General features: G+C 36.3%; 1 protein-coding gene across 10 annotated transcripts in view; it reads left to right on the top strand.

Annotated features, from left to right (window-relative positions):
* The window catches only part of NPAS3 (neuronal PAS domain protein 3), a gene marked incomplete at its 5' end in the record, with an annotated part of 615,455 nt that overhangs the window by 82,240 nt on the left and 520,939 nt on the right, over window positions 1-12,276 (top strand). For 6 of the 10 annotated variants that reach the window (XM_080592648.1, XM_080592646.1, XM_080592652.1 and 3 more), the window contains one exon: window positions 1,198-1,287. The exons of the other annotated variants lie outside the window; for them this stretch is intronic. In XM_080592648.1, coding sequence (XP_080448774.1) covers window positions 1,198-1,287 — 90 coding nt within the window. The remainder of the gene's footprint in view (window positions 1-1,197; window positions 1,288-12,276) is intronic. 10 annotated transcript variants of the gene reach the window in all.

The following is a 12,276-nucleotide window of genomic DNA, read 5'->3' as shown; positions in this document are numbered from 1 at the left end:
CCAATTTAAATGATTAGGGGAATGGGGCTGTGTTAAGATTTGAAGATGCATGTACTTGCCGCTCTGTGTAGGTGCAGGCTTAAGGAAGGCCCTCAGTTTCCACAGTAGAAAACTTTCCATTTTCTTGCAAAGCTTGTTGCTACCTAATAATGCTCACTTTATCATACCTCCACAATCAAATTACTGTTAAAACACACAATTTTAAATGACTAGTTGAGAGCTATATATACTTAATAGTTAAAAATTAAAAAAAAAAAAAATCTTGTAGTAAGAAGAATACTTAAATATCTTTCACAGCTTAAAATTCAACATTTGAAAACTTTGTATAAGTTTCACAATTTTATATTTTAGTTTAACTACAATTATATTAAAAGAGACAAAAGTATTTCTGGAAGATGCTAAAGAATCTAAAATGTGTTTATAGTCAGGATAAGAGAGGAGGAAAAAAAATTTAAAGGAAATTAGTGGGTACTGTTTTGTGTGCAATTCCCAAGTATATTTTAAAAACATTGAATTTTTATAGCCAAATTATATTTTCTGCTAACAGGGAGTTGGGGAGGGATAAATAATAGAATGATTGACAAATCTTTTAGGGCCTGATTTTACAAGATGCTGCGCACCTCCTGATTGCTGCCAATCACTTTCATTTTTTCAGTCAATCCGAGAACATATGGCATTATTCAGATGGTGCTGAGCACCTTCAATCACAGTCCTCCTAATGCCACAACATCCTCATTCTCTGCAAATGTGTGAATTGCTGTTGACATTTTAAATTGGAGGGTTATTTGGTCTTTGTCTGGACAAACTCCCTGCTGATATAAATGGATGTCCTGCCTCAGGAAGGATTGCAACACTAAAAAATAAATCATCAGTTTTATAAGCACTATTTTATGTACACAAAGTTTGTGAAATATCAGTTTGGTTCATAAAGTTCTTTACTACTTCCCCTTTCGTTTGATGGTGGGGGGTGGAAAAGTACCATTCTTTTGGAGAACTGAAGTTTAGTTTACTCTCAGTGCAACTTTTGAAAAGTGGAAGCTCTGGATGTTATGTGCACAAGGCAGTTGATTTAAAGAGATCAGAAAGATGCTTACAGCAAACTATAAATAAATCACTTTCAACATACTGATTGTCCTGCATTACAGTTACCTGTAGAGAATCTCTAGTCATGTCTATCTGTTTTTGATGCCTCTACAGAATAACTGTCCAGCATCCTCTGCCCAACCAATCAGAATGTAGGAAAATCTACAGATATGACGGAATCTACTGTGAATCTACCTACCAGAAGTATGTTGAAATCTGTGTGAGTCTTGCATCTAGCTCGTGCATTTAGTGCTCGTGCTCTCCCGCTATTCAGAAATTACACGCGTTGAAACCTTATACCTCTGCTTATGTAAAAAAACCTCTAAAACAGGGACAGAAATATGCTGTTTAATTCTTTGGGATTGTGCTCTAAAAGCTAGAAAGCAAATAAAAGACCCTATGACTTTGCTACATCTGTTAGGTATGCTTCTGTACAGTGCAATAAACAAGAATGTATACACTAGAAAATCTAGGCAAAATGTATTGCACAGGTGCTTGACATCTTAGGGATTTGAAAGGTGTGTTATGTATAAATTAGCTGTCACTTTTTTTTTCAGTCGTGTAATGGAATGATGAGTTGTAATTTGCATAATCCTTTAAGAAGTCAAATTATACTGTCATGTAGCAGACTTAACATGCTAGCTAGGATTTCATAGCTTTGCAGCTAATTAGTATGTACCTTACAGGACAGTTAAATTGAAGTTGAGTCCTCTTGCTTTACAGTCATTTGCCTTTGTCCGTTGCCCTAACAGAGCCCACTTTTGTGTGTAACTAAAGGTTGTTACCGGAGCTTCTGACAAAGGTGCTGTTACTGTGGGCAGGCAACTGTAATGTGCTTATGTTTCTTCTGCAGTCTATCAGTAAAGTTTCTATTTTACTGCAGTAAGGATTTAATAACCCATTTTTATGTAGAATTGAAAAGTATATATTTACAGATACAGATGATTTTGTATTAATATATTGCAAATGCATTATGAGTTTTCTGTAATCTTACTGAATTTTGAAGCTTTCTGTCACTTGGTGTTTATTTTTCATACTCCAACTATATTCTTATTTTTTTTGTTACTATTTTCTTGTGTATAACAAACCATTTAAAAAAACAACCCTTAGCTTCTAAATGTCAGTTGTACTTGCGTTGGAACAAAATGTTTCTTCAGTAAGGCCATCATACTCGTAATTTTTCAGGTCACATTCTCGTCCAATCTTATTCCATTACTGTTTGTTCTGTGACATTTTCAGTGTATATATAAGCTAAGACCATACACACATTAAGTAACTGGTGCTTTTGAGTAAATCAAGGGTATCATTTTGGTTTAGAGGAGTGAGAGGATAAAGAGAAATGTAGATTTCTCTTTATAATTATAGCATTAATGTAACTTTGAGCCAAAACGGAAATCTGAATATTGGCTTGGCTTCTTGTGTTCATACCTACTTTTGGTGTGAGATATTTATGCTTTACATTGATTTATAAATATTTTTTTACATTTTGGTTTTCCTATCTTATTCTGTAAATAAGCAGTGTCCAGGGTAATTTAAGCAGTCTTTTAGCATGACTGTAAATGTCAGCATAGAGCTTAACTTTTATGATTTTACTTTTCTTGTAACTTCAGTTCAGTAACCATAAAAATGTATTCATTTGTTTAAATGTTTAAAACCAGATTTGTTGTACACTATTTATATCAGGTTTTAGAACAACTTGAAGATTTTGAAACTTTGTGGAAATAAGAACTTGGCACAGTTTGTTTTGAGTGCAAAATATAGTGATGCAGAATACCGGATTATTTTAATGTTTGAAATTAGGTAGACTTTGTAGTCAGTATAGTTAAAACAGTTAGCAGTGTTGACCACAAGACAGGGTAGTAGATGTTCACTTACAGGTGCATATACAGTAGCAAATATCTATTGGCTCAATAGATCTCCCTGCCACCCTCAATGTCAAATTCAACTTCCCCAAAAAGGAAAAAATTTGGACAGGCAATGAGGCAGTTATAATTCATGTCTGTTTTGTCAAAGTCTGAAATTCCTTATGTGAATTGGTTTAAGTACTATATTGACCAGTTCCACAAGTGAGGTGAAAGCATAGATTATTTTTTGAAAACTAATGGCTATGCCTTTCTACAGAGAAGAGTGCTTTTTGATTAGTGGAGTTTCCCACTTGGTGGTACTTTAGTGCTATTTAAGTTCTCTGAGGCATTCTTTGTATTCTTTCCAATGGATGTTTTTGGTACTTTTTCCCATGGTAATTTATTTCCAATGATATAAAAGCTGTATTAATGACATTTTAAAGCTTATACTTCAGCGCTGCAAGACAAATGTGAACTTCTGGTATAAGACAACTGCGTATGAAGTAGTATTTACCCACCTATACACTACTGTTGGAGATAGGGCTGCAGCTTTGTTAGTCATGATACCAATAGCTTCAAATTAGGTGCTTAGGGCAGCACAGCAGTGGCAGGCACTGAAAAGCAGCAGGAGGCTCAATGTGGGGTGCCAATCCTCCCAGGGTATCTGGCTGTGAACCCAGGCAGCATTCAGGTGCAGTGGTCTTCCAGAGCTATGCTGTGGGCTGTACTAGACTCCAGTTAACTTTAAATTGGAGAATGTTATCATATACCTGACAGAAATATATCTATGGAAACTGGTAACTAGTGTTCCTTTGTAAGTATCTTAAGGTTCTTTATGGTTACTGAAGTTGTTCAGTGTTATTTAATCTTTTCTTAATTCTGGTACTCTTGTGGTATGACCACTTTCTAAACTTCAGTCTGTGCAGTTTGTACATGTTGAGAATGCTTGCTTGCTAGAAGCTTGCTTGTTTTTGTTTTTTAATGATGTGACTCGTCAACTTCTTTTATAATGGAGCTTCCTTACAGGCTTTTTATTTCTTCTTTCCCCCACCCCCCCTATTTTTAAATGGAAGAAAAAGTAGTATGCTGATATGCTGAGAGCCTACTTCATATTTATGCTTAACTGTCTACCTATTAAAGATATTTTGTGTGAAGCTGCTTAGCAATTTAAATTGAGATATTCTGATCCTTTCTGTAAAAATCTGAAAGGATCATGCCCTGACCTTCCACTTCAGAAATACTTCTCAGAAAACATTTGGGGAAGTAACTTATTAGTTAAACTTATTTCTGGTATGTACTAGCACTAACGTTTCTAAGAGTTCTTAAAGTTTTAGGTTAGTTAAAGCATTTTACTTGAGGAAAAAAAATTGCAATTTTTTACTGCAACATTCCTGAGGAGTTGGTCCAATGATTACATTAAATAATATTTTGTCTATTTCATGTGTATTGAATATGTTAATATGAATCACTCTAGGCTATTTATTTAACTTACAGTTTGGTCTTATACCACCCAGAACAGAGTGGAATATACTGTTGCAAAAGATGATGTGCCTCACACCCTTCCCAAAATCCAAACAAAAGATTTCCCCCTCCCCTGTCTGTCACCTTGGTTGTTTGAGGTGGCTGTAAATGTAAATATTTTAAAAAGCTCTAACCTTTGAAAACAACTACAATTTGTTTCTGCATTTGCTTGTGGTAATGACCACCACACCACAATTTTTTATATTAAGACTTCACCATTGTGCTTTTTGAAGTAGATTACATGTCTTGAACTATGGCAGTAAAAACAGAGACCTATCAGTTACTGCCTTGGAATTTGGCAGTCCACCAACTCCTGAATATTTCCCCATTTTTTTCCTTTTTCACTCCACACGACTGTAGCCAGGAATGTGCAGCTTCTTTATGGTGTCAGACAGAATTGACAACAAAAAGAAATAGTCAGCTAGAACTGAGAAGAAAATGTAACCAAGCTGCCAAGGTTTTTCCCTCTTGCCCAGGTTGAAAATCCTTTCTTTTGTTTGCTCAGACACTTATGTTTTGCACTCTTGTTCACCTTTATGGAGTGTCAAATAGTGAACAAAGCCTAGGTAGAAGATCTCCAGAGATGGTGCATCTCCCTGCACGTGCTCCAGTTATGTTTGTTGCTGAATTACAAGGAATAATGGCTTGTCAAGAAAAGTATGTTTTATTTCTTGTCTGTAGGGAGTGTCCGTTGTGTACAAGCAGAGGATATCTCAGTTATTTGTTCTTTTCCTTGAAGTTGTTATATTCATAAAGTGGCCCTTCAGAGTATTATCTGGATTGTGAGGGTGAAATTCCCCATTTGGTGGCCGTTGTGTACTATCTCCAAAGCAATGGTGGAAGGATCATTTCTTCTTCATTTCTTCCTGTCTATATTAAGCAAGCTTAAGGTCATGTCTTTTTCCAGAGGGAAGTAGAGAATAGGAAAGTGTTCTGCAGCAAGGTATTTCTTCTTAAATGAAGAGCATGGAATAAACATGCAAGGAAAACACCTCACTTTTTTAAGTTGTGGAAATACAACTGTGGCTTTATTAGCTCTTTTCCCCTTCATTTCTCTGCAAGTTAGTGAAATGAGCATAGATAAGAAGTCTTACTGGTTTCAGTGTAATAAGAGGAGCAGTTTGTCCTGGAAGGTATGGCTTGTTCATATATACATTATCATCATAAGCCTGTAAATGCTAAAATATCCAACCTTGCCAGACTAAATAAGGTCCCCTGATGGCTCAAAACCCATAAATATTTGTACAACTGAGAAAAGGATGTGCAAGGCTAAACCATTCTTGTCAGCCTCTTAAGTTTAAGGATTACTTATCAAATGGATAAAACAAAAAATTGATTTGCATGTCCAAGAAATCTCGTGGCCCTGCTAGACAACACGTTTTCATACTGCAAAATGTGCTATTTCATTTCGCCTGTTTTAGTAAAGGGCGAAGGCCTTTGTCTTGCACAGTAGATCTGTGTTTAGGGTGGTGTTCTCTTACCTCTTCTTACAATATATTTGTTTAAAAGCTAATAACCTTAATTCATTATTTGTCAGTATCTGCCAAAGAAGCCGCTGCTAACTCATGCAACAGGCCTGTTAATACAAATCTACTGGTTCTTGTAGCCTCTCTCTAGGAACTCTCCATAGCAAAACTTTTACCCCTTTTATAGCTGCCTAGTTTTGCTTTCACCTTTGTGTAGTTTTGAGCATATCTGCAGGGTTTTTATGCTGGGTTGTTCTAGATATCTTTTTCAGCAAAAAAGAGGAAGTCTTCAACTGAGTTTAAAACACATCCAGAAGTGAGCCAGTGTCATCTTGCATGTAGAATATGAGAGTGGGCTTTCTCTGGGTATGAAATGAGATTAGCTGTGCCACTTTAAAATGATTAATGATCACTTGGCTAGCATTAAGTTGAACATCTAATCCTTGGCTGATTGGAACATTTAAGAGAACAGCACTCAAAAACATAACTTTTCAATAACAAATTTTATCATACTTGTATTTCTATTATGACATAGATATTGCACTGGTTTTAAATTTTACTCTGAGATTAGTAGAATGTACTTTGAATAGAGAATAGGAGACACATACATGTTACCTGAATTTTCTTCCACTGAATAGTACAGGGCCACATTATTCAGGTTTACAAAATCCTATTCAGTTTACAGTTCAATACAGATTTTGAAGATTCACTTAAGCTTTGCAGTGTCTAATTATAATATCTATTCTGAGTTGAATCCTGAAGTGAATTTAATATTGGTCAATTGACCAATTAGACAATTACCTTTTGCTTGCTTGCATGCAATCCATGTTAAACTGGCGGGGTGGTCAGGTCCTGTGACCACACCCTTTGAATAAAATATTGTCTGCTAATTCCCTGTTAAGATGAGTTTTTGATAGCCTATGGAAGTTGTTCTTGCATTTCATTTTAATTCCAGATATGAAAGTTTTTTTGAGTCATGCTACTGGTTTCAGAAATTGAAAGATCAATTCAAATTATCAGTTACCAGGGTACTCTTTGTATTCAGCAAGGGTTCAGTTTTCCCATGCTCTTTCAGTAATTCCTTGCTTTACACAAATAAAGAAATATTAATACCTACTATGCCCAAAATATTGCTTGGGAAAGCAGTGAGCAAGAGAAGTACTTTTCATTTATCAGCAATTTATTTCACAACTAGGAAAAAAATCTTTTTTTCCTTTTCGCAAAGTATTAAAAGCTGAATATCTGCCTTTAGTTTATATGTAAAAGCTATGGGTTTCAGTAACAAAGTTATCATGGAGCATTTTAGGTATGCATTTGAAAGGCAGAGCTCCAGCTCTTTGTTATTTTTTGATTTCGAAGAACAGTACAAGATAACTAACACAATCCTGCAACTTCTGGCTCATTTTTAGAAGGACAATACTGATTATAAGAACTGTGAGAGTAAATCCTGCATTTCTATAGCTGGACTGTTTTCTGTTAGTTACCATTTCCATTAAGTATTGTTACCTTATCTTATTCCGAAGTTTTCCTTTCGGTAGCAGAAACTTACCAAATCCAGCATTAAGAAGTTGAAGAATCCTTTAATAATCATGATATTCTTCAGTTCTTCCCCCCCCCTCCCCGCATTTAAATACTTACAGAGTAACCAATTGACCTTTTATTCTCTACTTTGATAGAGGTTTCCACTCTTGTTCTTAGCAAGGCAATTTTTCTAGAGTCTGAACACCTTTGCAGCTGTCTGCAGTCTTCCTAGTTTGAATACTGGTATAGTCCACTGGTTGTTCTTTTGGTAGTACTCAAGGATTGCAGATACGAAATGGCAAAACCTTCTTGCTGTTTGAAACAATGACTCTGGTTCTGCATTGGTGGCGAAGTACACAGACCTGTTGCTACCCGGTGTTAAATTGTGTACATCAAAGGATTGCATTTGTGGCACTAGCCAAGGCATTGCACTGTATGCTAATATTAAGTTACCATCATCCATGCACCCCTTTCTAGGTAATTATATTGCCTTTATCTGGAATCTGTGTTCTTAGCTACTAGACAGAAATTTGTGCTCTGCTATGTTAAAACATCTTGTTCAAGTGAGCCCAGGCTGCCATGCAATCTGTAGAACTGACAACTCCTTGGTATTTACCATTTTATCTTTTGTCATCTGCAAATTTTACTGGGATGGATTTTGTTTTTTCACATCACTGACTTATTCTCATGCATGGATACTCTGTAGGGAATAAAGGACTCAGGGAGCTCTTTCCCTGTGTGGAGTACTTGGTAGGTCTAATTCATATTTCAGAGCTGTTGGTCATAATGGCTGGAAGCAAATTAGGGCTGCTGGCAGTGATGAGTTGCAACCAAAGGGGGCAGTGAGTCATGAGCACATTTTACTTTTAGCAGTATGAGGTGACAGCAGCCTTTCTTTCAAGTAATGTAAGGCTTGTTTTGCGTAGTGACACTGAAATATAGAAGACAATTCTCCCTTGAAAATTTGTGCATTTGTAGTGATGGCTAATAACAAATTCACTCTTAAAAAAAAAAAAACTGTTTCTGGAAAAGAAAACTAGGTTATTTGCAGATGGTTAGCAAATTAAAAGAATGTGTTAATCCAGAAAGAAGTTCAAAGAGGTGGCTTTTGGAAAACTCGAAACCTTTCATGTTAGTTTTCTTCCTAAACAAATTATTTTTTTACTTAATTTCCAAATGATGCTTTAATTTAGAACTCGATCTGCTTTCAAACAACTGGAAGATTAAATAATGAAATGATAAAAAAAAAAAGACTTATTGAAACATAGGTTCAGAGTTTACCATAAATTACTTTTTAGTTATTTTTGTCCTCCATTCTTCTCCTGTCCCTTCCCCTGCTTCCAAAAGGGTTTCACAGAGCAAACGTCAAAATTGTGCTCCAAGTTCTAAAAAAAAAATAAATAAATAAAAATTAAAATATATTTTTGAGGTTGGCAACTTAGACCTGCACAGCACTTGCTTCTGTTTAAGGCTTAAGTTGTTTAGTCATTGATTCTACCACCTAGCTGTACAGCTTCATGGTACAAAAATGGCATAACTCATATTTCACATTCAGATGTAGAAATATCACTAAACTTCTAGCTTATATATGACAAAACTGTTGAATTCTTGCTAGAATACTTTCACTGTAGATAATGCTACTTTATGCTGATTTCTTTTCCATCTAAGAGGGAAAAAAAAGCTGCTTCAGTGAGAAAAAAAGATTTAGCAAAGTGTGTATTTGGTTTACAAATTGGTTTACAAAAAAACAAGACTTGCATTATACTTTTTAAAAGATATGGACAAAAAGATTTTTAATGTTTTTCTTAAAGTTCCATGTTCATATGCACATACATGCACATGCATACAAGGTTTTGAAAATAAAAAAGGGAAAGAGTGAAAGTGGAAAGCATACTTCATGTGAGTACAATAGGAAGGCGAAAACCTGTAATTATCTTTAGGTGTAAAACTAATTCTGTATTGTCAAAAACAAGAACAAAAAACATTGCAGTATCATAAAACCAAAGATGATATTAGGATTTGCCCTTAATTTCTGGTAACTATGAAATAAATTTATCAGAAATACCAAACAAAAAAAACTGATTAACAAAGAGACGCATAATCTGTCATATCTCAGTCTTCTGCTCATTGAGTAACAGGCGATTCATGAAAATAGATACCTTTTCCTGTTATAGTTGCATTGAACTTCCTCTTACAGTTTCATGAATGATGTTGGGTCTGTGCCATCTTGTAGACTGAGGGCTGTGATGCAGAGTAGTCTAAGATGCTGTATCATGTACCGTTTAATCAGGCTGCACCATTTAGAGCATGTGTGGTATACTGGGAATAATTTGTAAAGTCTTTCCAGCATCTATATAAAAGGTGAAATTCCCTTACTTCCGCACAAAAGTCAGTTAAATGGACTGTGGGGAACCGAGCAGCAGTTGAATGAATTAATTTCATGTACCTGTCCGTAGCTGGCTGTGACACTGCAGTGTGGCTCCTCCTCAGCTGACTCACAGCCAAGGCCCTTACACATCTTTGTGGAGTTTCTGGGCTGCTGCATTCATCAGTGCTGATCAATTGTCTCCTTGCCTAGATGTGTACTGTGCAGTTTTCCACCCTCTTGCTAAACTGGAATGACTAATTTGTGTACCTAGTGGGTAACTCTGTAGGCCTCAGTGCTGTGTGGACTTGGCTACCTGTTATGGCCTCTAAGACTAGAAGTTATCAAAGCATTAGGGGGGAGAGAGCACTTAACACTGTTGCCTTGCGTGTAGCCTCTTGGAAGCTACTGTGCGTGCTGCTTCATCCAGGGGAGGTGGTGGAGCCACCATCCGTGGGGGTTGCTTAAGAAAAGGTTGGTTGCGGTACTTCAAGACATGGTTTAGTGTGTAATACTGGTGGTAGTGGGGATGGTTGGACCAGGTGATCTTGAAGGTCTTTTCCAGCCTTAGTGATTCTATGATTCTATCTGGAGGTAGAGGCTGGGGGAGAGAGGCTGTGGTGCATTACCCTTTCCACAGTGAAAAATTTATTTCTGGCCAGTACTTTATGCTGTTGACTGTGATACATGTATGGAAAGCCCAGGTGAAGGGAGACAGCACAAACTTTCAAGCTGTAAACCAGCTTGTGTAACCTGATTGCACAGCACAGTGCCATGAGGGCTCAGGCCAGGATGTGTGGAAGCACCACAGGGTCACAGATGCTTCTGTGCTTGGCTGTAGATGAGGCAGCCAGTCACCTGCATAAGGGGTGATCAGTGCTGATCAATGAATACAAAAGGTGCCTCAGATTCTTCTTGTTTAGATGTTAATGGTCAACAGCAATAATATTTAGCCAGAAGTGTGTTTGTAGAAGGGATCTGATTCTGAAACTTAAACTCTATTTTACATTTAATGAAATACAAATGATGAAAGGAAAACATGATGTAATAGATGTAAAACTCTTTTCAGACCTGTAGCATATACTGTTTTTCCCTTGTTTTCTAAATAGTAAAAATTACAGAAAACCCTATAATATATTTACACAGAAGCTATGGTATTATAACTCAGTAAAATCTCATGTGTAGTCTGTTTACACAGTCTCTGGCCTTTGCTTCGTAACTGTCTTTTGGTATAGCATACACTCTTGCTTTGTCTAACAGGATTTTCTTTGCCCCAAGAATGCTATGTTCTACTTTTTGGGTACTAAAAAGGATGTTGATGTTTTACTAACTGTGGAAGTTGAATTGAGCAGTTTTTCAGTAGGAATAGAAAATGAATCAAGATATTTTGAGCACAATACTAAATATCTTGGTTCAGAGATTTTAATTTAAAAAGGAAAATACAATCTAAGTCTATACTATATTTTGGTATAGCTTAGTCAATTAAAGATATTTAAGTGGTGTAGTGTCCCACGTCGACCAAGTTGTATCAGTAGAAACCTGTATAGCATGTACTGTTTTACTTACATAACGTTTATTTGACTGATAATTGCTTTTATTGCAAATAACTGATGATTTTTCTTGTGTGGATATAAAGTAAACCTTTGATATAGCTGATTACATGCGAAGACTTTGCCACAGTGGTGTTCCAAAATCGCTCTATTGGCGAAGTGCTCCTAATGTAGATCAAAATAAGACTCCTGTTGTAGAATGTGAAGGGACATGAATTTTTACATCACTTTTGTGGTGAATAATCATTGGGGTAAAGAAACTTGAGCTGTAGCGTCTTTAGAAATCAATCCCATTTTTCATAATTTTTTTCCTAACACTTGAGATCACTTTTTATCATCTTGTAGACTTGAATTAAGGTTGAGAAACCTAATCTTCTTAGTAGTTTCACGTATTTTATTTTTGGTCTTCGTAGGATCCTCCTGATGCTGTGACCTGCCCGTTTAATTATGACAATACTATCCATATGAAATCTCACATGGTTGAACTCATTTGCATTGAAATCAAAAGGTGTAAAAAAAAAAAAAAAACTCTCCAAAGAGTAGTCTGAGCTTTTTCACCCCATCAATCAAAAATGAAGTGAGAAACCTAATGATGATATCCTAGTCCGACAAAATGCCTTGCTGCTTGCTTTGGGCAACACCTAGATCTTATAAGACAGCATTTCATGGCTATTGTAGCAAGAGGCTTTCTTGCTTCCAGGGGTAGCAGCATGCTTTTAGAATAGCTGCATTGCTGCTTGATTACTGATGATGGTTATGTAACGTGCTGGACCCAGCATGACTGACAGAGGCAGTTCTGATTCATATCACCCTGGGGAGCATCAGGCATGTATCCAGACCATGCATCAGCATCAATGGTAACTGTGGCATTGAAATTGCTAGAAAGGCATAGCATCAGATAATCAGCCATAATAACGTGCTACTGA

This window comes from Anser brachyrhynchus (assembly GCF_964034855.1).
Source record: "Anser brachyrhynchus genome assembly, chromosome: 5".
NCBI classification, from domain to species: Eukaryota; Metazoa; Chordata; class Aves; order Anseriformes; family Anatidae; genus Anser; species Anser brachyrhynchus.
The sequence above is the reverse complement of the archived record's forward strand: the minus strand, read 5'-3'. Positions and strand labels throughout refer to the sequence as shown.